This window comes from Hippichthys cyanospilos, chromosome 11 (assembly GCF_059441005.1).
Source record: "Hippichthys cyanospilos isolate Australia breed blue-spotted pipefish chromosome 11, RoL_Hcya_1.0, whole genome shotgun sequence".
Taxonomy (NCBI): Eukaryota; Metazoa; Chordata; class Actinopteri; order Syngnathiformes; family Syngnathidae; genus Hippichthys; species Hippichthys cyanospilos.
In genome coordinates this window covers 1,750,078-1,776,269 of record NC_142379.1, presented here as the reverse complement: position 1 = coordinate 1,776,269, position 26,192 = coordinate 1,750,078, and the positions used below count along the sequence as shown (strand labels likewise).

Here is a 26,192-nt window from a genome sequence, read left to right as displayed (position 1 = left end):
CTTCAGCAGGTTACTTTAGTACCCAAGGTATTTAATTACCTTAGCACGTATTTGGCAAAAGTAACAAAAATGTAAAAAATACGTCTTTGGGAGTCAATGAGTTACTCGGCAAAATAATTAACAGATGAAATGTGTTTTGAAATATTTGTGAGTTGCAGACCTATATCCTTTGTGAAAGAAAAATAGAACCAAACATACACTATTTGAAGTGGTGTTCCTCAGGGAGCTGCTTTTGAGCCACTTTTTTTTTGTTTTGTTTTTGAGAGGGACAGCAATGAAAATCTGAATTAATACACAACCCTTTGTTAAAGACTAACAACTCTCAAACACTATTTGGAGTGGCGTTCCTCAGGGCTCTGGTTTAGATCCCCTTTTTTTCTCATTTGCAACACTTGGAAGCAATTTTGTAAGGGACAAAGCAATCAAAATCAGGATGAATACACAACTTTGGGGGTAATAAATTTGAAGACAATTTTGCACACTTTCACGTGTTAGGTTGAGATTTTTCGACGATATCGTCATCTCGGGCCCTTCCGAGCCCGCCTGACTCAAAACGCATCCCAAATGCGTTTCCTCATCCGGCACATTAGCTTCCAGGTCAGTAAACGACAAGACGGGTAGCGAATTTCACCCCAAACGCATCTAGGTCGCCGTCGAGGCGCATTTCCATCAGCGCCGTTAATATTGATGAGCGCTCCCGAGAGAAAAGACGGCGACGTAACTCCGCCATGTCTTGAAATGTGCTATCAAGTGCACCTGGGGGGGGGGCGCAGACTTTCGAGAAGCGCCTGCATCATTTGGACACTGAGATGTTTTTCTGGGCTTCCCCTGAGCGTGGCCTCCACGTTACACGCCCGGAGCGCCTCTCCGCCGCGTTGCCTTGTGCAACCGAGCGTCACACAGATGCATCGCGACACGCAAGGGAAAAAGGAAAAAAAAGCTGCCCCGCTGCTCAAATGGGGGGAAATATTCCCCCTCGGGATCAGAATTCTCAGTATAATGTGAGAATTTTGACTTGCAATGGAGAAATCTGGCAAAAGTCAAATTTCTGATTTTGAAGTGAAAATTTCTTTTTTAAAATGAGAATTCTGAGAAGTCGGAATTTTCAGTAGGAATTCTGAGTAACTAACGTCCAATTAAAAAAAAAATCTTTTATCCGATTCTGTGTATAATGCTCTAATTTTGACTTTGGAGAAATCTGGGGATGAAGTCAAATTTCTGACTTTTGTCATAATTCTCAGAAGGAATTCTGAGAAGTCATTTTTGTATATCCTTTATTCAATTCTGACAATAATAGAATTCTGACAGGATTCTGTTGAAAGACATGTCAGAATTTTAAGTGAAAATTTGGACTTTAAAATGAGAATTCTAATAGTCAGAATTCGCAGTAGCATTTCTGCCAAAACATATATTTATATACAGTATATGTAATTCTGAGAATATTTTTAGAATTAGGGTTGAAAGTGTTTCAAGTGAAATTTCTGACTTTTAAGAGAAAATTCGGACTTTCAATTGAGAATTCTGACAATAGTCAGGAGTTCTCACTTTTTATCTTTAATCTAACTGAGAAGAATAAAACAATTATGATTCAAATGGAGAAATCTGGAAATAAAGTCAAATTTCTGACTTTCAAGAGAAAATTCAGAGAATACTTTTTGGAATTTTGAGAATAGCAGGATTTCACAAACCAGCCATTTTAAGACAATTTTCAGGCGCTTGTTGCGCCAGCTGCGCACCTGAACAACTTAACTCTTTCAGTGCCAAGCGTTATCGAAAGAGGCAGTGTGAGAAACACCCCCATCCAGTGGCCACAGTTCAGCATTACAATGCTCAATTGGCTTAATATTAAAAAAAAGGACTAAAGAGCGTCAGATACGCTTAAAAAAAAACGTATTTGACGACAAGTATCTATATATTTTTTTTTGCACAACAAGCACACACGTGACTGAAGTGTGCGTGTCCTTTAAAAGACACAAGAGGACACAAGAAGACGAGCAAGGCGCATACGGCCGCAAGCTGGTCAAGGCATTTCCATGACTATGACACCAGATGAGCGCTTCTCACCGCAGGAGGGGGCGCAAAGGGGGGAGGGGGCTTCCAAGGAACACAATGCTGGGATTTCTCGTCTTTGAAATCAACTCCCGCGCACACACACGCACACACACGCACACACACACACACACACCACCCTCCCGACTTGAGAACGCGCCCTGGGAGATTTCTCCTTGACTTTGACCATTTCAAACCTCATTAAAATTCACTCGCAAACACACTTGGGATGCGGCGCACCCTTGCGCGCGTCAACTATGACATTTTGCTGCATGCTTTGAATTGGAAAAAAAAAAATACTGTATTTCACCACATAGGACGCACCCTTTGTTTTTGGGGTCAAATTTTCTACGTTACCGTGTACAGGACGCACCGAAAGTTTAGCCACAGTGTCAAAACTATAGCAAAGCTGAGTTTTGACGCGTAGATATGCATTTTGTTTTATAATAATTCATTAATATCCTATAATAACGACAGTAAAATAATTACGGTAACGGGACGGGCAAGAGGGCCGTTAGCAGCAAGTGTCTGTTGCGGCTAGCAGCAGCTCGTGTTGGCTGAGGGCGCAACGGCATTATTCTCAATAAAAGAAGCGAGCAGACTGAACCAACGTCCAAGGCCATCTTTGTTCACGCACAAAAATATTAGTAAAACGGAGAGGATGATGTAAAGGTATTCCATTTGAGTTTAGTAAGTGTGGTCGGTGCTTCTCAAATAGAGGTGCGACCCCCCCATGGGGGCTGCCAGCGGGGAGAACGGATGACCCCAGGGAAAAGGCTTTGTTTTTGTCGAGTGAAGTGTAACTGCAATAAAATAAGAATTTTCATCTTTAGTTTAGGCGCTTTGATGCACTCGGTTATTTCTTTCAGTTGTAGACTATAAGATATAACCCGTATAAACGCTGTAAAAAATAATGAACAGTTGTTGAAAGTTGATTTATATGGCTTTTTTTCTTTTGTTAATGTTAAAAAGGATTAGGTATACGTATACAATTTTTATATTAAATGATTTTATATATATAGTCTGCACGTGGGGGGGGCACGAAAGTTTTTCTCGATCCTAGGGAGGGCTCGGCACAGCCCTAACCCGATGTCTGATATCAATATCGGAACAAGACAGTCCTTTCATATGGAACTATTTTCATATAGAAAGCAGATTTTTTTTTTTTTAATATGAGAAAATATGACTTTTTTTTAAGAGAAAATCAGGAGTGGAGTCTGGAATAGACTGCTTGCAAATACAATGAATGTTTTTGGATCTTGGATAAAATGTCGATACTGAACTTTATTTTTTGTTGATATGATTGATTGTATATAGGCTCACCCGCCCTCCCCTCAAAAAAACCCAAACAAACATATAACTGCACATATATATATATATATATATATATATATATATATATATATATATATATATATGCATGACATAAAGGCTGCAAATGAAGTTACATCGCTCGGAATCACACTGGGGAAGACCCCCCCCCCCCCCCCCCCCCCCACAATATAGTCCAAAAGTTCTGGCAGACACGAGCTGCATCAACTTACTGCGTGCTCGCTCCCAAAATCCGATCGCGTGCCTTTCAAGCGCCTCCTCAAGTCCGCCTCGTACTGACTGACCCTCATGCGCCGGGATGACTTGGACAAGTGAGGCAGGGAGAGGGGGGGGGGCGGGGGAGGGAGGACTCCTCCCCCTCCACCCCCCCTTGCCCCCCCCCCCCCCCCAGTCGAAAGCCGCAGGCGGTAGGAATGCGCGTTCGCCTGCTTCGTCTGCTCTCTAATTGCCCCTTCGCCACTACACTACCCCCCCCCCCCCCCCAAGAAAAAAAAGAGACACATCATGTTTACACTAAACAGCCTCTCAAAATTTCAGTTGAAAAGAGGCTTGGAGACGGCAGAATACACAAAGGATGAAGGCCCGGTGATTAGCATCCAATCTCGGAGGCAGCTGGACAAACTCGCCCCGTAAGCCGCTCGCGAGCTGGCAAACAAAGTAAGTACATTTAAAAAAAAAAAATAAAAAAATCACATTTTTTTTTGTCCGGTCTGTCTTGGAAGGACGAAAATATAATAAAAAAATAAATCGCATTTCTTTTTGTTTTTGTCATATTTTTTTGTCCATATATGGTCTAACTTGGAAGGAGGAATAATATTTTTCATAATAATAACGTAGTAAGGTAAAGCAGCAAAAAAAGTTATGTTCATTCACGAAAATCAATTTGTCATTGCTTTTGTTCCCCTTTTTTAAGTTTGTTTTCTTTGTTTGAAGAATAAATAAATAAACAAATACATATTTTTTTCTTCCCTCTGTGTTTGGTTATGAAAGAAAAAAAAGTGCCTTTGCCCAAATATGGAAAGTGTGGGGCGTCTCACAGCGCCTGCGCTCCCAATTAACAAAATGTCAATGCGCCCATTCAGCGTCACCTGCCTGCTGACTGGACAAAAAAAGAAGAAGTGAACACAATAATCACCATGAATTGCAATTGAATGTATATATAGATATATAGATATAGATATATAGATATATAAAATTATTCAAGTGTAATTCCAGATGAAAAGTTATTGACTGTAAATGTTACTTTTTTCTCATGCTTTGAACCCTGCGCCTCATAGTCCAGTGCGGCTTATCTGCAGTTTTTTTCTGAGCCACTAGAGGGCAATCTCCAAGTAAACAAAGACAGACAGAAGAAGGTGGTGCTTTCAAAGTATCGATTTTGAATTTGAACTTGCAGTCTCCACTAGTAAACGCAATCAGAATTGAACCCAATTACTTTTTTGGCTGAAAAAGTCGGATCAAATTAAATGACGAAAAAACTAGCTAACCCATTGTGACCCAAATTTTTGGGCTGAATGAATAATCCAATCACGTTAGCATCTTTTTTTGACTGAATTTCGTTTTTTTTTTGTTGTTGTTGTTTTTTACCCAAATAGCTATATCTATCTACCTACACGTAATGACTAAAGTATCCTAGCATGTTTTCTTATTTTCGGATCTTTAGCATTTCGAACAAACATAATATCAACGTTCGATCAAAAGCCAACATATTTTTCATAGGGCGAAAATTCTGCCAGGTTCAAAGCCCGATTTTTATTTTCCCCGTCCGCGATGGCCGCCTGTTTGATGCAACAATAAACACACGAAACACACATTTCTTGAAGGGCTTCACAACGGCGCCGAGCCGACGTGTAATAGCATAAAAACGTGCGGCGTGGGGAAGGCGCATCATTAGCCCGCCGTCCCGACGGCGGGAAGCCTCTCAAGAGTCCACATCAAAGACGCAAAAGTCATTGAGGATTCACGGGAAAACGCGCAACCTGCACGCCAAAAGGTGGAGCGCCGTTCCGCTTGTTAAAAAGATGCTAGTAGCGCAGACGCTTGCAGTCCAGCGGACGTGACCGCCGACACAAGAACATTTGGAAAGCTTTGGAAACGTCTTACAATTCCATTTCAAGAAATTCCAGCTAGGAGCATTTGAAAATGCCTAGCGAAACAGTTAGCAATCATCAAATATAGCCATGTGATTTTTATGCTAATAGCATGTACCGCTCAAACATGAATCAACTGCACCCAAACAAAAAAAAAATCCAGCCGTTAACTCTTGAAAATTCGAGTGAGAAGTTTTAATGACTGAGTTAGCGAACATGAAATATAGCCACGTGACATTTAGCGCTAATAGCACGTACCACTCAAATGTTTAAAAACAACTTCTAATCTGACTGTTCTCGATCATATAAAGTGTTCAAGAAATCCAGCCGTTAACGCTAGATAATCCCAGCCAGGTATTTTAATCATAGAGTTAGCAAACATGAAAACATTTATGCTAATAGCATTTACTACATTTATTTTCTGAAACAATTTCAAATTCGCCTGTTCTGGAACATATAAAGTGGTCAAGAAATTCCAGTCGATAACTCTTGCAAATCCCGGTAAGATGATTTAATCGTTAATATAGCCAACATGAAATATAGCTACAAGAAATTTATGCTAGTAGCATGTATCACTCAAATGTTTGGAAACAACTTGACTGTTATCAAACATTTAAAGTAGTAATGAAATTCCATTAACTTAACAATCCAAACGAGATATTTTAATCATAGAGTTAGCATTCAAGAAGACGTTTATGCTAATAGCATGGACTCCGCAAATTTTCGGAAACTATTTCAAATTTGCTTGTTCTCCAACATACAGTGGTCAAGAAATTCCGGCTATTTACTCTTTTATTCATTTTGTCCCACAAATTGTTTTTTGAAATCAGAGAATTAGCAAACACGGAAAATAGTCACATGGCGTTTATGCTAGTAGATTGCTTCAGTCAAACGTTTGGAAAAGGAGTAGGCGATGTCGACTTTCCCCCCCTCCCCCCGTCACAAAGATGCAGAGTGTTGTCTGGAATGTTCTGTGTGTAATTGTGACACAACAGTGCGAGTGTGTTGTTGACTTGGAGGCCCACTCGCGCATAGCTAGCTGCTCATTCATTTGCAATTCACTTTTACAACAATGCTAACTTCACATGACTTGACACTACCGTAAATGTCCAACTATAAGTCCCAACTTTTTTCTCATGCTTTGAACCCTGCGGCTTATTGTCAAGTGTGGTGGTTTTTCTGCAGTTTGTTTTACTGGCCACCAGGGGGCAATTTCCCGGTAAACAAAGTTTGTTTTGTTTTTTTTTCTCAAGAGTGTCGACAATCAATTTCAGGTACTTATATTTTGGGTCTAAACGTTTTTTTTGTTTTTATTTTTTTTTTTGGGGGGGGGGTGAAGACAATATTTTCCAGGTGTTTATGTTTTCCAATTCCCAAGGATTTTGCTAATTTGTGTTTGAAAACGGCCAGTAGTTAGTAATCCATTACTTTGGATAATTAGGAACTAAAGTAATCAACTATTTTGGCAACGAATGATTGATTGGGGTTTAGGTTTTAAGTACTACAGTAATAATTACTTTAGGTTCGAAAGCCCAGAAGTAATAGATTACTTCAGGCAAAAAAAAAAAAAAACTAATCAATTATTAAAGTAATTAATTAATTGCTTGATTAGTATCAGCCATTTTCAAACAATCCTTTATTTCAAAAAAATGAAATTCCTTTTAAAACATACGCGGATGTTTGAATTCTTTAAAAAAAACATAAAAATATGTCTTTGGCATTGAATGAGTTAACACTGACAACAATTAAACCGTTTTATGATTTTTTTTTTAACTAACGTCAAATGATACTTTTAGCCTATAGCTGTGGATGTGGGACCGCAAATGGCCCCCGGGCCATAGTTTGGACACCACTGGCCTAGAGGCTATCAAATGTAGTTCCAAAGTTGATTTCTTTTTTCAATCAAAAATGGTTTACGCGGGGTACATGACTGCAAAAAGGTTGCGCAACCACACGGGCCGGCGGGCGAACTTTTTTTTTTCCACTTGCACAGGAAAACAAGGCTTTCCTCAGGTGACCCACAGAGGAAGATGAAGAGCACCATCATCATCGTCATCAAAGCATCGTGGGGGCTTGTTAGCCACATGACTGTGCAAAAATGCAACAATTTGACACAGGCAGAGCACGCGGACCCCCCAAATGAAGCCCCCTCCCCTCCTAAACGCCACCTTTGACGTCACAGCTTTGCAATGGAAAATGCACGCCACATTTGCACTGCGGCTCGACCTTGTCCGTCAACTCGCGACGTGCACGCGCACCACAGGGATTTTTTTTTGGGGGGGGGGGAGGATTTTTTTCTCCTTACATCGCACTTCCGGGGGTGTCCGTGCACGTACCTCCCAGTCGGGCGCGTCTCGGCGCGCCGGCGTCCATCGCGACGTGACGTCGAAGCCGCCGTCCCGGTCTTCACGGCCACGCGTGTTGTTTGTACACGCACGCGCACACGCGCGCGGCGGTCGGGAGGAGGCGCAAGGAGACGAGGGCAGTGGGGGTGCCTCCCCCCTTCCGCCTTGCGGAGATGCGCGCGAGTCGACGTCACGCCAAGCCCGCAGCCAATCGGCGGACGGCCGCTCGATCCTTATTGATTTTCTGATTGGAAAGGGGAAGGGAAGGGGCGGGGCGACCATTTGTTGATCGGGGCTCAAGAACATTCGGCACCCCGTCGTTTCAGAAACCCACGAAACATTATTCCACTTTGGATTATTATTTCTAAACAAGGAATATTTTCATTTAAAACGAGGCACGAGATTAAAAGCAATATTAATATTCGCCTTAAATGTTGAATTGATCTGTATGGAAAATGTATACGTTCTAAATGTGTAAATACACTTATCCGAAATGAATTTAAAATAAATTGATTTACCGTTGTTTTTGTTACCCATATTAAATGTAATAAACTCATTCAATCCCAAAGCCATATTTATGTATACATGTATTATTTATATCTTAAGTAATTGATTATTTTCGTAAATTAGGGTCTGCGTTGAGTCTATGAGTTTCCCCTTTTAGAAATAAAACTTGTTTAACCGCGACATCTACAGTAAATATATTCAAACGGATTAAAACATACTGTATATATTTCCTTTTTGAGCATGACTATATATTTACAAAAAAAAAATAAATACTTTCCCAAGCAAGCATCTTCTCTATAGTAAGATGAAATAGTAGCTTACTTCACATTTTTTCACATTACTTGAGTCAAGGGACGCTGTTGGCTAAATCATTTAATAGAGGACAATTAAAAAAAAAAAAAAGCAGTAGGTGTATCTTCAGTATTTTCTTTGTTTTTAATGAAGATGATGTGATGATCCACCATGAAGTCCTTCTGCCACTGGAGGGCGCCACATCAACAAAACGACGTGTGGAGACAAAGTAGTAACAAAACAAAACACTTTTGGCTCCTTCTAGACGTAAGCATTGTCAATAAAGTTTTTTTTTTTTTGGTAGCGCAACAATGAAGCTAGATTGCTTTTTCTTCATCTATACAAAATGTGTGGCAAGCGTGAACAGTATTTACAGGAATGATGGATTTTTTTTTTTTTAAAGTTTATCACCAGCCCCCTCTGGGGAGGTGAGGGGGCGGGCCCCCAAAGCCCGGACGCCCCCTGAAAGGCGGCCCCGGCCGGCCCGGCGCCACGGTGCCCTCGTGCTGCATGAAAGGGGTCCGTTGGAGCGCGGGGCTCCGCGGGCGGAAGGGCAAGGCCATGCGGAAGCGTTCCGGAGCGAAGGCGGGTCCGGCGGCCATCATGGGGGGCGGGAGATAGGGCGGCGGGTGATGGGGCCGCATCGGGGGGAGTCCCGCCGGAGGGCTATGCGCGTGGACCGCGGGCGAGCCCGGGTGGCGCTCCGAGGGCGTGTCGCCTTCTGCTTTGCGCGGCGACACGCTTGGAGACGTCATGGCTGTGCGAAAAAAAACAAAAACAAAAAAAACAATAAAAATATCAGCAAAAGAGCGCGTGGGGTGTTTTTGGGGAGCCCACAGGAGAGGCTCCAAAAGGGGTGTCCAAACTGTGGCTTGAGGGCCATTTACGGGCCCCTTTCATTGGATTGACTTTGCATATATATATATATATTATATATACTTTTAAGGAAAAAAAAATGAAAATACTGTGGATGTTTTGGTCCCCGTGCCACAGTTTGGACAAGGACAGTCTGCGCAACTTGTCCTACCTGTCGCAGCGGCTTCGGGCGTGGACTCCGCCGGCGGGATCATCATCATCATGCCGTGGGGGACGGGCGCCAGAGACGGCGGAGACAACATGGCCGGAGGCGGGAACGGCGGCGGGCTTCCCATGGGCGCCACCCGTTGGACGGCGGGCACCTGCGAGACACACAACACAAACAATCTGGAGACAATGCTCGGGAACTATTCTGGAATCGAAAATGGGTTGTGTTTGGACCACGGGAACCACAGGTATTGTCTGAATGTATTTCTGGGCTAGTAAGCTTCAGGGCGTGCTTTCCAGACAAGAATTTCACCAAGCGGATGCTTTGCATTCCATGGACTGCAAGTACCAAAAACTCAACCTGATATTCAGCCTTCGGGACGACTTTTCTCATTTAAAGAAAAAAAAAAAAAAGCACATTTCTGGTTCTATGCTTTTCATCACAGTGGACCATCATCCGTTGACTGCTGTGACATTTTTCTTTCCATAATTCACTGTTCCAGTTGCTTTGCTCTTAATTTGAAAAGATACACACTGTCCCTGACATAAGATGACAAGCTTTGATCATGCCTGCCAGAATCTTACATACTCGCCTTTGAGAACCAGATTTCAACTTCTAGTACCAAGAAGTAAAAGTTCCAAGAACCTGAGGTGGAAGCGTTTCAAACCCCAAAATACATAATAAAAAAAATATCCTTGACATTTGTAATAAACATTTGAAATAAAAATAATAAAACTTCTATCGACAATCTGTTCGAGTGACAACCCGCACAGTACCAAAATTTATGACATTTGGGAAGTCACATGAAATAAAAATATGAAAATAAAATACTCAAAAATATGAAAATTAGACACCCCCCCAAAAAAAAATAAAATGGGGGTGGCATTAAGTGCACTCATTTTTATATTTATAATGGTTGGTAAAACGCCTTGAGATGAAAGATCCATCTCTGTTACCCTGACAACATACATAAAAACATTTCATTACCCCCCAACCCGATTTGGGGGGGGGGGGGGGGGGGGGGGGGGGGGGTTACTCACCTATTCACCGTTGTTGCACTCAAGCAACAGCCAGCGCCATCTGATCGCAGCTTTATGATGCGTCAACGCAATTTCAAGTGAATGGAGCAATTTCACTCAAGCTAAAAGTAGTCCTTTGCTGCCATTTGTTGGCCAACAATTTCTCAAATAGGCCTGAGATTCACTCTGGCGGCGGCACGGGAAATTTTAACATACAATTTTTTAAAAATAACCATTTTTGTGGCGGCAGGAACGAAACACGTGTCCTTTCAAATTAAGGGCAAATGAATTGGAACATACATTTCAAGGGCAAACAGGGCAGTTCAAAGAGTGGCTATCCATAAAAAAAGTCTGCAATTAAGGTGGACTGCTGCATGAAATTTCAAATTTTAAAAAAATATGCTCTCAAAAAGGGGTCCTCAAATGGAAGTTGGAGTATCAGCAAATTGGTATTAGTCATTTTTCTTTTTGAATTAAGAGCAAATTAGTTGGAACTGAAGCAACTTATTGCCTCATTACTTTTATTATAGAGCAAAAATGAATCGATTATAAACGATAAATGTAAATAATTGAATGATTAAACTTGTCTACCTACATGTTTCAGTGGTGTTCCATGGCACATTTTGTACAGAGGATATCGCGAGTAACATCATTTTTCATTTCTAAAAATTACGTTGGTAGTGACGATCTGTGTGATATTTGACGAAATAATAGCATACTTACTGTTTGGAAAAAAAAAAAAAAAATCACAAAATTTAGCTCCGATTCATGTTCAGATTAATTTTCTCTCAATTTGAAAAGACAACTGTACTGCTCCTCTCATGGTATTAAAACATTCAATTCTATTTGCAGATACTCGCAAGAACCTTGTTGAACTCTCATGTCCTTCCCGAAGTGTTTCCATTTGAGAACCATATTTGTTTAGTTTTTTTTTTTTTTTGCGAAACCATGCATCAACGCCTCAAAATTGATCACTGACAACGTGCGTCCATATAAAACTTAAAGTATGCCATACAATGTTTTGCATTGTATTGTACACGTTGTTTCATCTTTCAATTAATTTGCTGGCAATTTGAAAAGAAAAACGTGCTGTTCCTGTCACTTAACATTTGCCAATACTTGCAAGTATTGTTTAGATCTCATGTCTTTCTTGAAGTGTCCCCATTTGAGAACCATCTTTGTTTTTTTTTTGCATCATTGCATTCAGCAACTCCCCCAAAAATGATGAAACCATGATTGTTTTACTGCCAGAAAATTGATTTACTACTAACAATGTACATTTGTATAAAATTTAAAATAAGGCATCCAATGTCGCTTCATGTTCCAATTGCTTTGCTTTCAGTTTGAAAATAAGCATTCTTCCTGTCACGCATTACATCGCACGGATTTGCTGATAGCTACAAAAACCCTCTAAGAATCTCACGTACCAGAAAAGGTCGGTTTGAAATCTTTGGGCCACACAAAAGCAACGACAGAAAAATTGTTGATTACTCACATAACGTAACCCAAAAAAAAACCTCTCAAGTAGGCTCATCCTGTTTTCAGGGGAGCAAAAACTTGGACCCAGTTCTAGGTTGCGTGGAATTCAGATGCTCTCACCGTTCTTTGCGAGGCTTCTTGAAGACTCCAAAAATGTCCACAAGCGTTAAAACAAGTTCATGCGCCTTGTCTGTCTGAATGGGACCCGCGATTGGCCGGCGACCTGTCCGGGGTGTACTCCGCCACTTGGGATGGACCGTCGGCTCGCCCGCCACCACGGTGAGGGGTAAGTGCCATCGGGGGAGGGGAAGAAGAAAAAAAAAAAAAAAAGATGGCCGGAAGCTTCCGGGGGGCAATTTTAGACAGTGCTCAATTTGGAAAATTGGGATTCATTTAGCGTTTGCGGGATATGAATTAAGCAGCGAAATCCAATCGTGGCACATCTTGCCACCAGGGTCACATGACCAAACTCCGAAAGAAACGAGCTTGCGATGGATCGGTTGGCACGAGATGTCCTTTTCGCGCCGCGGGGAATAAAACAAAACCCTGATCGGAAACGTTGTTCACACTAATTGAGAACTAAAATGGACTCCGTGCTCCCTTTAATGCGCCGGTGTCAAACTCAAGGCCCGGGGGCCGGATCCGGCCCGCCGCCTCATTTTATGTGCTCAACTTTCTGGCTAAAGTATTACATTTGCAAATTGTCTAGTTAGCGATACCCCTTCTCGACAGTTTTTTTTTTTTTTTAAGCTGCATCAGAGTTGAAAATGCGTGATGATCAGACTTCAATCTTATTTGACTTCACAGTCACAACGGCCTTCTGATAGAAACAGGAAGTACGATGTGGTCCATGATAAAAACACCTGCTTTCATACTAAATTGGTGAAATTGTGCTAGAAGCAACGGCTACACATCCAACAGGGTCAACTCATGTTTTGGAATTTAATAACTAATACTTTTATATAAAATGGGACCATATTTTGGGCATGCAAAAATCCAAACAATTCTCTAATAAAAACAGAATTCAAAACACGATCTGACATCCCACCATTAGGAGTGTCTTAAACTCAAGAATATAGTTCTACTTTTTAGCAAATTGGACTGGGGAAAAAAAATCTTATGATCATCAAGGGAAAAAAATGACTATTCTTGAAAAAACCTACTTTTTACTCAGGTTTGTTCTTGTAAACAATGAAAGCTTTTTTTTCCCAGAGGGGAAAAAAACAGGAGTAGCAGGACCGTTTAGCTTTTGGTTTGAAAAAAAGACATCTTTTTCATTTCCTACGGTAACATCTTGAAGGAGAGTTAGAAAAAAAAAGTCCTTTTGTCCTTAGCCTCCCAACAATGAGAAACTTTGTACTGTCACTACAATTGCATAGATGTGTGTGTGTGTATATATATATATATATATATATATATATATATATATATATGGGGCAATGAGGTTTCATCTGAGCTCCTCTTTCATTGCAAGGAGGACTTTCCGTACGCACCCCTCACAACAGCGGAATTCACGTTGGATGAATAAAACATGCAGGCATGTGTCGCGCCCCCCCACCCCCAACCCTCTCCCCCCTAACATTTCAACTACATGGCCGGTCTAACAAGCCACAAAATGCAAAATCCAACAAATTCTTCTAACATGTTTTCTGCTCAGTAAAATTCCGGACGTCAGTGTTAAAACCAGCACAAATCCAACAATAAGTTCGTAATGTTCAATTGCATGAATGTTTCGGAGGAATATTTTATTCGATTATGTGATTAATAAACTATCATTTAGCATTACATGACTGTTAAAGCCTGCTCCTAACGAATGCTCTTTCCACAAAAGCCAAATTAATTGTTCTAATGAGCCAATGGCGTTGCTAGATGTCATGGTCACCCATACTGAAGGAAAAGTTTTTGGAATACTGAAATTTTCTTCCACTCTAAGACCTACCGCCAGTCATTTATATTAACTGCATATTTCAATTCAAACAGCATTAAGGTTAAAGTTTTTTTTTCCACATTTCAAATTAAGTTTGCAATTAAATGTTAATGTTACATGCAAGTCAGCAGTCTTAACGTTAAATCCTAATCATAATGAATGTTTTCCATAAAAGTGGAATTAAAAGTGGGTGGGGGGTGGGGCTGGAAACCCCAAAATTTTCACACTGGTGATTTTTATTCCACTTTTAAATGCATGAAGTATTCTTAGACTCTTTGCTACCTACCACGAATTATTTATATGAACTGGGTATTTAGATTTAACAGCATAAAGGGGAACATTTGTTTTGCATTTCAACATTTGTAAAAAAAAAAAAAGACATTTAAAAGTACATAAAAGTTAGCAAGTCTTATAATGGACGCGTTTTACATCAAAGTTGAATTCATGGGTGTCACACTCCAGTCCTCGCAGGCCGGTATTCTGCATATTTTTGACATTACTCTCTCAAACCCACCTGATTGAAACCATTCGGACTTAGCGTGCCGATGAGCTCAACATGTGATCCAGGTGTGTTGGAGAGGGACACCGGCCCTCCAGGACTGGAGTTTGACACCTGTGAATTCATTAGTTTGGCTGAGGTGTTGGCTCATCCTGGCCACGGGACTGCTCAATTACTTCATTTTGCTCAAATTTGTGCAAAACGCAATGACTTTTTAACCCTCCACTTAGATTGATTCTAAAAATTAGCAACTTTGACAGAATATCCTTCAACTTTTGTTTGACAGCTAACAGTGGTTGCCATATATATTGGATGCTAAATAAAAAAAAACAACATTAAAACACCTTATTTAAAATTGAGGCCAGACTAGTTTTTATGCAATGCTTCTCGAGATAAATCCACTAAAACAGGTCAGTGTGACATTGAGCATAATGAAAGGATCCAGAAAGGGACTTGGACGATGCACGTGAAATTAGACAATGACAGAGCCCCCCCCCCCCCCCCAAACTGAATGGGCTTGTACGGCGTGTAAGACAAGGGCCGGGCTCTTACCAGATTTTGTCTCATCCCGTCAGCGGCAGGTCCAGGTTAATCCCGCGGGCCGAGCAGGACGGGGCGGGCCGAGCAGGACCGGACCGGGCGTCCCCTTCTTTCATTGACATCCCCGCGCCGCGCGCGCCTTCAATACTTTTTCCTTTGTACTTTTGCTCAAGCAGGCAGCTGCACAACAAACTCGCCTCCCGCTTTTAGAGTCAATTTAGAAAATACAAATTTTAAACCACCCTTCCCCCCATTTTAATGGCTTTAGTTTGTTTTTCTTTTTGGGGGGGCGGGGGTAGACACTCACCAATCTGACGTTCTTCCAATGTGATTGATGAAAATCTGACATCTTTGAACTTTTCCCTCCCTGTTTCTTCCATGAGGAAATTCAAGACACTTCTTCCTTCACATGCTGAAACCAAGCCACGCACTCATTTTTTTTTTTTTTTTGCTACCCTACCATCATTACGTCAGAGATTCTCAACAGCCGGTCACGTTTTTTGTTTTGTTTTTTAAAGCTGATTGACATCTCGAAATATAAGTTGGCAGTTTGTTAGATTCATCGGAAACTTCATTTAGCTCATGCACTGTTTTTTTGTTGTATTTGATGCTACTCCACTGTAAATTTCAAAAATGTCCAATTTCGTAGATGGGAGTGGCATTGCACCTCCACCTTGTGTCGCAACCCTCTCACTCACACGTTAAACGCACAGCAGGTGTCAATCGTTCGGTTAGTATGTGCCATCGGACGGTAATAAAAAAAGGAAAGTTGGACCGCAAAAGGCGCGCTCACCATAGTTTGCGCACCCACCATCCTAGTGATGATTGCGAAATTTCAGTTGATTTTCTTGGCTGAAAGGAAAACGGTTTCAGTTTTGGAACGTATGCGTCCATTACAGCTCGCGGACCTAATCGCTCTTCGTCCAAATGAATTGCCATCGTGGGGGTCCTAAATTTTAAAACGGGTAACCAAACGTTGCACGTGCGAACCCCCAACAGACATCCCGAAACTCACTGAGTAACAGGAACTGTCTAACATTTGATTTTTACAAGCATTCTGCAAAACGTCTCGACGAAAACACCTTCAACTGACACGGCTGAGAATCCTGGACCATATACGCGAGGAGCGGCTTCTTCATCGCTGCTTGCTAAACTTATGATTTTCAATCCAAACACGCATCATTGGAAGCGATACAGAACGGGAACAGTTTCAAAATGGTGACAAGTTCCCGACGGGCAGGCATCACGTCCATCTTGAATGTCGTTGAAACAGCGTTGGCCTAACGGCTTTTACGGGTTTGTTCAGGATTTTATGCTTCATCGACAGAGTACGAGCAGATTTTTTTCCCCCACGCGGTTTGAAGACGTTTCGGATGCTCGGCCGAGCAGTCCTAAAACCGTTGGCAAAATTGCCATTTGGTTTTGCCCCGGGCGCTATCCAAACAGCCACAAAGTCCTTTCACTGTCTCAACTACTTGATAGGAGAGTGACAAGACATCTCGGAGCGTGGACAACAAAACAGGAGAGCGAAGTCGGCCTTGTACTTACAAATGTGTGCCTCCTCTGTCCATCTGCTGCACATCAAACTGTTTGAGCAGACACTTCTTGTGACATGGAGACAATTGCGATGTCCGACCTGCGCCTTTTCTCGTTCAAAGGTCGGCTATGGCTGAAACGGACTGCAAGTTTTGATTTTTTTTTTTCCCTCACATGCTGGGCCTTGCTCAAGTGCCGTCGATTGCATTTGTTTTCTTTGATGGCTTTAAAATTGGGTATTTTGTTATCCCAGTAAAACAATGAGGGGCGGAGCTACGTGGGGGCATATTCACCACACCGTGGGGAAGATTCTGAGGATGGTATGATAGAGAATGAGGCATGCATACTCAACCACCGTTTGTCTTACTCTGGCCACCGCGCAGAAAGTTTTCTGCAAGTATCCGTGGGAAAGACATTTCCAAAAAACAAAAAAAAACAAAAAACAACTTCTTGGAGCGGCCGACTGGTCAGCACGTGTTCCTAACGGTCAAGTCCGTTTCAAATCTCGGCTCCGGCCTCCCTGAGTGGCGTTTTCATGTCCTCTCGGGGCTCTCCAGCTTCAACATTGCAAAAACCTGCATGTTTTCTTAGCAGAATAAAAGAATCCTAATGATGAAAAATAAATTCCAAAGTAACTCCAAAGCGATTATTGGGGGGGAAACAGCCCAACTGTTCGTAGATGCGAATTTTGATGAGGTCCTGCTAGTTATAACTCAGTTCGGGTGACACAACTTAGGAAGCTTTAGTAAAATCGAGCGTTTGCTCGGCAATTCTTTGCAGACTTGTGAGTAAAAACACGAGTGGCGGATAATAAATAATGGAAGCGAACAACTCAACGCAAGCGCAACTTTAACAACATTCCGCCGCCTTACCTTTTCTCCACACTTCCAAAATAAAGTATTTTGCACGCAAACAGTGATACTTTTGACTGAAAAACTTGCTAGAAACCGGAATGCATCAGCATCTTGACTGAGGCAAATACATTTTTTTTTAAAACTGTGCCGCAATCCACTCCTGTCTGCTCTCATAGGCATGGCGGCAATAATGTTCATGAATAACATACGCTTAACTGCTAGCTAAACTGACACGGTAGCTCGAAATGATTCACGACAAATTATTGCAATGTACCGCTTGGCAAAAATGAAAGTAGCTACACAGTTATTGCTGTGCACGATCGCCGGCATCTTTAAAATTACATCAAAGTCTGCGGCTTTTAATACTTCACAAAAAAGAAATGTAAGTGGTTACATAACTTCCCTAAACTTGTTGTCAGAAGTCTTGGCGCCCATGACTGAGGCACTGAGGCACTAAGTCAGGGCTGTCAAACTCATTTTAGCTCAGGGGCCATACGGAGGAAAATGTATTCTCAAGTGCTAGTAAAATCATGGGTGTTTTGGCGGACATTAGTGCCACGCCCCTCGCCCAGCTGGCAAGTTTGTAGGGGGCGGGTTTGAATGAACCTTTAACTTTGTTGACTGACAATGTTGTTACTGACAACATATGAAGATTAAAGACGTGTAATTGAACAGCAACATGTTTAGAGTCTGTATATATATATATATATATATTATATATATACCATTTTAAAACATTCCCTAAATATGCATGAACTCAATGGTCTTTTTGATATTTTTTTCCATTTGTTCATAATCCATATTTTGTACAGAGCACACATTGCGTAAAAAGTCCAAATGTTTGTGAAGAATGTATGCTTGCATAAATATAATGAAACATATCAAGTGGAAGGAAAATGCCCAGATCAAAATACGTGGTTGTACGTACAACTCGTTTTCAAGGCGTACAGTTAAGTGGCCCAAGTTGAAAGCGCACAAAGTCAGTTTATCACATAACATACGGAAGCGCTAACTGCTGAGCTGTAGATACAAATTTTAAGCGATTTTACCTGCCCTGAGTAGTAGCACAACAAAGCCAGATATTGATGCTAATGCAGACGCTAAAAAGAAATATTGCAGAAAAAAAAACAACAACTGTCTTTAAGCATGGCTTTTGAACAACCTTATAGTTGACAATACACATCTGTTGTAAAATTCTAAGAAGTTTGTGGAGCTCCCATAATCATATCTTAAAAAGTTGAATGCAAACTTAAGAAGACAGTTCCCCATAGTTTCCTAGAATACTTTAAAAAGATTATTTCATTTGTGATGCAGGGTGTTCCCAAAGTCAACTGCAAATATCCAAATGTTTAGAAACGCTAATACCGATATTGGGCATAATGATAATCATCCCGGCAAATAATTGATCTTTCGCTATTCAAAACACAGAAGAGCTACGTAATACAATGTGTACATAGCTGAGTGGAGGAAGCTCAGATCTTTTTTGGTGAAATGAGGATGTCTTAAGAGGCACCACACGCTGAGATTGATGCACGTGTGAAATGAGAAGAAACTCCACTTAGGATATGGGCGCCATACGGTTTTTCACCAAAGTAGGATTTGCATGTGAACAATTCCGTTTGGCATTCGTGTGACCACCTGACTGGATATAAGAGCGCCGTGTTTTCGGCACTTAAAACATTCGACAGCACCAAGTTCAATGTTTTGTCGCTTGATGTGACTTGAGTGCAAAAGAATGAGGTTGATCCACATACGCTCCACTACATGAGAAACTACATTTTATTTTCCCCAACATGAGCTTATGAAAGGAGGCCATTAAGCAATAAACACAAAAAAAACAGCAATAATAAAAAGACAAGTGTTAAAAGACTGCAATTAGTGTTACCTGAATCTGAGCCTCGAAGGTGCAGCCTTCTGGAGCTCTTTCCAAGACGCCGTTCGGAGCCGTCCCCACCAGCAGCTTGTTACTTTGCAGGGCGCTTTCCCACTCTGACAAACGACAGACCATGTAAACCGCTTGCAATTTGGCAAAAAAAAAAAAAAAAAAAAAAACCTTGTTAATCTACCGTTGCTGAAGGTTTCCGGGTCCAGCATTCCGCCTGCACGATAGCTGTCCAGCTCCTCCACTTTCACTTTGGCCCAGGGGATGTAGGTGACTCCTCGCTCCACGTCCCAGAACTTTTTGTGTGCGGCTTTTATGCCTTTGTTTAAGGCCCAGGCAATCTAGCGGGGAGCACAAAGGTGTCAGAAATGCAGTTTAAAAAGCACACCATTTCAAATTGAGGGCCAAAAGGCATGGTTGTACCTTTACGGGCTTTTGATTGACCCTGTACGATCCGCGACTGAGTTTGTTCAAGGCCGTGTAGGCGTCGAGTCTGTGGACCATTACGATGTACGCGCAACCCCTCGGGGGAATCATCTGACAAAAAAATAAATAAATAAAAATAAAAAATTCAAAAGAAGGGTCGATATCGATATTCAAAGGTGCCGTTAACGATGATCTTGCATGGAGAGCTTACGTTGACGGACTCAATCTGGCCAAACTCCTCCAGGAGGGAGACCACATCTGACTCTTGGGTCTTTTTGTCCAGCTGACCAACCCACAGTGTTGTGCTGCACACTAAAAAACAAAACAAAAACAAAAAACAATGCTGCAGTACACCTGCATAGTAACACTACAAAAATCATTCTTATTCTGTTGACTTCCCGAAAACGACTTACATTCTACACAAAAGAGCAAATAAGTAGGCAATAAAACAGTAATTAGACAATAAAGGCGGTCATAATGAAGCACTAATATAGGAATATACTCATATGCTGAACATATTATGTTCATGCTCCATGTTTTGAGCAGGGCTGAAACTATTTTTTTTCCCCCAGTGACTGAAGGAAACACAGGGAAAAAAAACAAAAAGGAAAAAAAAACAAACAAAGGAATTGAGTCTCATATATGTACGGTTTAGGATTACTCGAGGTTTATATATATATATATATATATATATATATATATATATATATAAACAAGAATCTAAATAAATAGTCTCAAAATGATCTCAATAAAAAAAAAGATGATTGATGAATGTAACTGTTCAGTTCTGGATTCATTTTTTTGGATCTCTATGTAGAAGTAAACAATAATACATAAATTGTAACTTTAAATGAATTTTACCATTGAGTGACTGACTTGCTTACTAATAAGTGGACAAGGATAACAATTTGAGAAGAATTTTAAAGTTATTTTGTAGAGAATAACAGTATGTTCAAGAATAGCGTTCAATATGCAGGGACGAACAAACAAGAGGCTACGATGATTGATGGAGAATAGTACATATTTAAATCAATTAATCATTTTCTTAATCATGACTTCCATATTCAAAATAATAATGAGTTGTTTTTTCTCTCTGCATAAATGGTCCGCCCCTAATCCAAAATATTTTCATGTGAGAAGTTCCCACTACAAGATGGCATCCCACATTCACAAAGGCACAAGCGCATACCGCTGAGCGTCTGGCTCTTGATGCCGGGGAGCCCCTTTTGGCGGCGCTCGCGGTCCCGCTCCCACTCGTTTCTGTCCTGCGAACGGGAGCGCCAGGGTCTCTCTCTCGAATTCGATCTGGACCTTCGGTGCCTTGACCTTCTCGAGCGCGATGACGAGCGGGAACGTCTTCTCCTTGGAGATCTACGCCAAAGGTTGAAACAGATTATGACGGAATTGCACCGAATGATCAAAACGTGGCCCATTACATACCAACATGCAAACCATTTAGGGTGTGTCGCTGGATAAAATCCACCACTCTTACCTGGAACCGGACCTCCTCCTCCTGCCATGGGATCCGAATCGGTCTTCTCGATGTGTCAACGAATTCTCTCCCGAATAAACCTGTTGAACGGCGACAAATTGTTACATTACAATGATAGCGAGTGCTACCTCTGCTTTGCATCCACGGGGCGTACCAGTGATTTGCAGTTCTGGTCATCACTTTGGGAATGCCATTCATCGGGCAAGACGAGGCGCTCCACATTAGTTGGCACTCCGCCGTACTGAGAAAGGTAGAAAAAGATGGGGGGGTCACCACGGGTGAATTAGCAAGAGGCAGCAAACAGCCAGAAATTGTGTCAAAATTGCCTGAGTTTTGCAAGACTAATTCAGACGATCTAGTAAGTGAAGTGTGAAGTGCGTCATGACTACTGACTACTGCCCCGGGGTTTAGTTTCCCTGAAAGGAGTTCATACCTCAAAGCAATTGTGTCCAATTGGAAGCGGGTGAACAGTCTCCATGCGGTCCATATGTCCAGGCGCGTCTCTATCGGCATCAAAATTAAACAGCAATCGATATTCAGTCCGACTGACGGATGCACAATGTTTCATTTTAACAAGCGTCATTATCAACAAAGGCTCATTTCGTGTCAGTTCATCCAAAAGGTTAACTCACAAAGAGGCTGCTCTGTCATTTTTCGGAACGTCTTCAGGCTCGTCGTCATACTCAAACCTGTCCAGCAGTTTCTGAGGAAATGAATCCTGCTTTTAGCAACTCAAGCGTCAACCAGGACACGTCGGGACCGTATGCAACTACCTCAGCCAGGGTGTTTCTTTCTTTGTGCGCGTGATGCATTTCGGGTTGGGCCACATTGAGCTGGTGAACAATAGGCCCGTTTGTATTGTTGGCCGCGTGGCTCCTTTCCGCCTCCTGCAAGCTGAGAAGCATCCTCTGGAGCTGCGGGAACAGACGCATGGAATTTGTGGACAATCTCCAGGTAGCGTAGGATCGCTAGGGCTAACGCTTACCTCCTGACCATGCGGGGATTGGAACAGCTGGGCCACCGCAGCTAGAGCGTCGGAAGTGGACGTCTGGGGTGGAGGTACCACAGGGTCAGCTGTGGTAGGAGGGGGCTGGGCCTCTGGGGGAACAGAACAAACTTTATAGTAGAGATGTGCACCTCTGAAACTTTCGTTTGTTTTTAGACCATTTTTTTCCACACCGAGTTTGAAGAGCATTCATTTGAATAAGAAATAAGTAATATGTCATTTACAAGGCTTAAAACGATTATATATACCTCCAATTTAGTATGCATTCGTTTTGAGCGTTTGCACGGAACATCACAAGAATGCGACCAAATGGCCTCTGTTGTTGACAACGTGGCTCTTTATTTTTTTTCTGCTGACTTGGACTCATTATGAAAAGGAAAAGACTGGCAGGTAGGCATGAGTCAATAATGCTCGACAGTTTTTCAAAACAAAACAGAGAAAGATGTCCATTTGGCCCTGGAAGGACATTTACTGCCTTTCTTTCACGTCCAAATATAGACAAAGATTGAAATACTCACACTGGTATTTGACGACAAAAAACCAATAGTGGTATAGTACATCTTTTCTTACCTTCTATTGATGGTGCAGGTGATGGGGCACTCTCCGCCATGTCCATCAGAGGTTGGATGACATCCATGTCAAACACGCCATTCTTCTGCCACACGTTCAACACTCTGACAATTTTGTTCTGACAGAAACAGACAAGAAATTAGTTTACACATCGTATGTCTCACTTTACCAGGGCAAAAGCTTAAAAAAAACAATATACCTTATCATCCTCTGGGCAGGTATAAAGATTCTGAAAAGTATCTGTGAAGTTCTTCAAGAAGCGAGGCCCGAAGAGGTCTCTGTCCACGCCGAACTGATGACGCGACTGGCGAACAATGGAGTCCACCACGTACAAACCGGCCACTTTGAGCTCGGGTTTGCACTGATGAAAGGAAAACAAGATTTAATCCATGGGGACGGCCACACTATCTTGCACACAATGGCTAACATACCCTCTTGATGAACTTTTCAACAATCTGGACCACATGTTTGTAGAGCTAGTAAACAAACGAGAAAGACAAGAACGGACATTAGTCATTGCGGATAATACAACAAAGATATTTCTAAATTTCTATCTTTCTAAGAGCCGTCGCCACATACCTTGATAGCTTTGATGGCCGCCTTGGTGATGGACATCATTTTGGCTCGAGATATCGGAGGGTTCATGTCCATCATGGAGAACAACTGAAAAGTTGTACACAAAAACAAAAAAGCACCACTATAAATGGAATCGAATCCAGCAAAATCACAGCAGACTGCACACAACACGCCATTTCACGTATTTACACATAAACATTACAAGTACGGAATTAGAATCAGCTGTCAGACAACCAGGACAAGAAAACCATAAAAACAGAGGAAATGTATTTATTGACTACATGAGGAATGCTAGAGGCAGGAGCAAAACTGATTTTTGTTGTTGTTATTATTTTGTTTTGTATTTTAGGCCGATTACAATTCTGATATTTGGCAAAATAAAATTCTGATAACCAACCAATGAGCTGATTAATTGAAATATCTAAATTGAACAAATATTTTGGTGTACTACCACAACAAAGATATGCTTTACAACAACATAGAGAAATGTATACAAAGGCACTCAAGAGTTAAAAAACAAAACAACGGATAACAGTTTAGGCAGTTGTTGAGTAGCAATACCAAGTGTCAGTGGGGGTCTGACAGTTGACCTTATTTCAAGGTATCAACACTCACGTGGACAGCCTACTCTAGTACAAGTATTGGCCACTGAGTATTCAAATCCCAAACTATAAATTACATTTAAGAATAAAAAAATTATATTAATCCTGTAACATTTTAAGTGTCTCAAAATGATCTATTTTTCTGGAGAGGAGAAATATGTCTATATAACTACCGGGGACTTTGCACACTGGTCGCTTCAGAAAAAAACAAAACAAAAACATCCCCATAACAGAAACCACTAAAACTGCAACAGTGACTTAGACTGCATTTGAACACATTTCACATTTACATAGTGTATAAATAAGATTTCATATCACGTCAACATCCCATTGTGACATTTGTCACGTCAAAATAAACAAGCACAGGTGACACTAAATGACAATCAATAAAAGAGCGCTACATATTTGAAACACTTAGATCAGTGGTTCTCAAAGTGGGGTCAGCAGACCCCCAGGAGTACTCATTTCAACCAATTCAACCAGTTTAATATGTTTAAAAATATATAATACTTTTGTTATTTGTCAACTAGACTCACATAATCCATGTCACCATAAAAAGTGCTTGATTAGTGAGTCACTAGAAATTTGGCAGCAACCTGTTTGGGAGAAATTGACCCAGTTTGTTATGAGGAGGCATGCAATTTGTGATTTTTATTTTGTAGATTTCTGTATTGCTGATAAGTAAAAAATATACTTGTACTTTTGCTGCTCAGGATTATTTGGTGTTTGATACGGAGCCACTTGCAGAGGCCCCAAAATTTGCATCGTTTATAGAAAATGCTGCATAAACGTTACAAGAACTATTGAGGCTATTAATTTCTAGATAGCTGTGGGAATTTGTGATTTGCAGACCATGAAACAATTAAGGTTAACACAGTTCTTTAAATATCTGATCACGTGATCTGCAAGTTGCACGTGTCAATAAACAGTGCATTACTATAATCTCGAAAACGCACTTGGGAATTTCAAACCGCTCACGTGACTTGAGGAAAACACATGTGGAATTTGCGTCACTCCCTCAAAATGCAATAGACGGGAAAATTGCAATTAAAAGCTTAAAAGGTCGTAAATTTAGTGGCCATTATACGATGCAAATGCTTCCCGAGCTAAATTCAGTTAGCCCCTCCAGAATAACTGTCGTTGGCTGTTTACCAGGGGAGTCAAAACAGCAAATGTTAATTGCACAGCAAAAAGCAAACACTTATGAGTTCTTCCGAACGGGATACGTGCATGCAATCTCCCAAATAAAAACCACGATGTGGCCTGTACGACATAACCTAGCGACTTCGATTAGCATTAGCAGTTAGCTCACACCGCAATAGGCCTTCATTCGAGGGCTGTCGGAAAACCCGCAAAACAACTCCAATCAATCGACGATTTAAAGGAACACATGTGACACTGAAGAAAATGTTCATTTTAAATCAAACACACGATCGATGTAAGGTGTTAATCGAAGCGCGGAAACAGAATTAGCAATAGCCGTTAGCTAGTAGTCGGACTTTGGACGTCACAAACTTTACCTCCATGTTGAACGCGTTCACCGCTTCCATTCTTCGTTAGTTCGCCAACCCGTTTTTTAGAATGATCCTTTTTTAAATCTATTCGTCAGCATATGTGACGACGCCGATAATTACGGTGTAACAAAGCGAAACAGAAAGTCGATTTCTCAGAGGATTACATAGTTAACGCGGTGTATGTTAGCTTTAGCCAGATTCCGCCCGAAATACCCGCTGATAAGCGGCTGACGTAAGATTTGCGTCTGACGTAAGATTTACGTCTTACTTCTTCTTTGAAGTTATTCCAAGCGTTATTGAGCGAATATTGCCCTTAAGAGACTGGAGGGTAAACTGCAGTCATTAAAGTCGCTCTTTACACAAGAAGCGTAATTACTGTATTTCGATAAAACAGTTGGTGTTTAAAAATGATACAATATTGGGTTTGCCACAAAAAAAGTCAAAACAATATCTGACTCAATTTGACCTTTTTTTCCGGCTGTTTTGCACAAAACTCTCCAGAAATTGGTCGTTTTGTACTCCAAAACGTTTGCTCAAATTGAATTACATATTCGCGTTATGTAAACTGCAGTGAATAAAGTTTAAGGAAAGTAACATTTCGACATCTGAATTAAAAAAAAAAACAAATTCTT

At 41.3% G+C, this 26,192-nt stretch overlaps 2 protein-coding genes across 3 annotated transcripts in view; both read right to left on the bottom strand.

The window, feature by feature from the left end:
- The window catches only part of LOC148415406 (rho guanine nucleotide exchange factor TIAM1-like), a 42,502-nt gene extending 34,551 nt beyond the window's left edge, over window positions 1-7,951 (bottom strand). The window contains exon 1 of one of the 2 annotated variants that reach the window (XM_088427656.1): window positions 7,808-7,951. The gene's annotated coding sequence lies outside the window, so the exon portion shown is untranslated. Of the gene's footprint in view, window positions 1-3,593; window positions 3,672-7,807 lie in introns of those variants that run through there. The other variant, XM_088427657.1, reaches the window with a different exon arrangement.
- A 773-nt stretch (window positions 7,952-8,724) lies between these two features.
- On the bottom strand, window positions 8,725-25,798 carry LOC148415405 (SR-related and CTD-associated factor 4-like). The gene is made up of 18 exons (XM_088428238.1): window positions 25,567-25,798; window positions 23,448-23,531; window positions 23,300-23,344; window positions 23,068-23,229; window positions 22,869-22,986; window positions 22,278-22,390; window positions 22,066-22,206; window positions 21,925-21,995; window positions 21,726-21,795; window positions 21,447-21,533; window positions 21,293-21,372; window positions 20,990-21,171; window positions 20,012-20,112; window positions 19,798-19,911; window positions 19,559-19,715; window positions 19,378-19,481; window positions 9,642-9,792; window positions 8,725-9,371 (listed from the first exon to the last, which is right to left on the bottom strand). Exons 1-18 carry the CDS (start codon window positions 25,594-25,596, stop codon window positions 9,022-9,024), a joined length of 2,160 nt encoding a protein of 719 aa, XP_088284364.1. The 5' UTR covers window positions 25,597-25,798; the 3' UTR covers window positions 8,725-9,021.
- Between the last annotated feature and the right edge of the window lie 394 nt (window positions 25,799-26,192).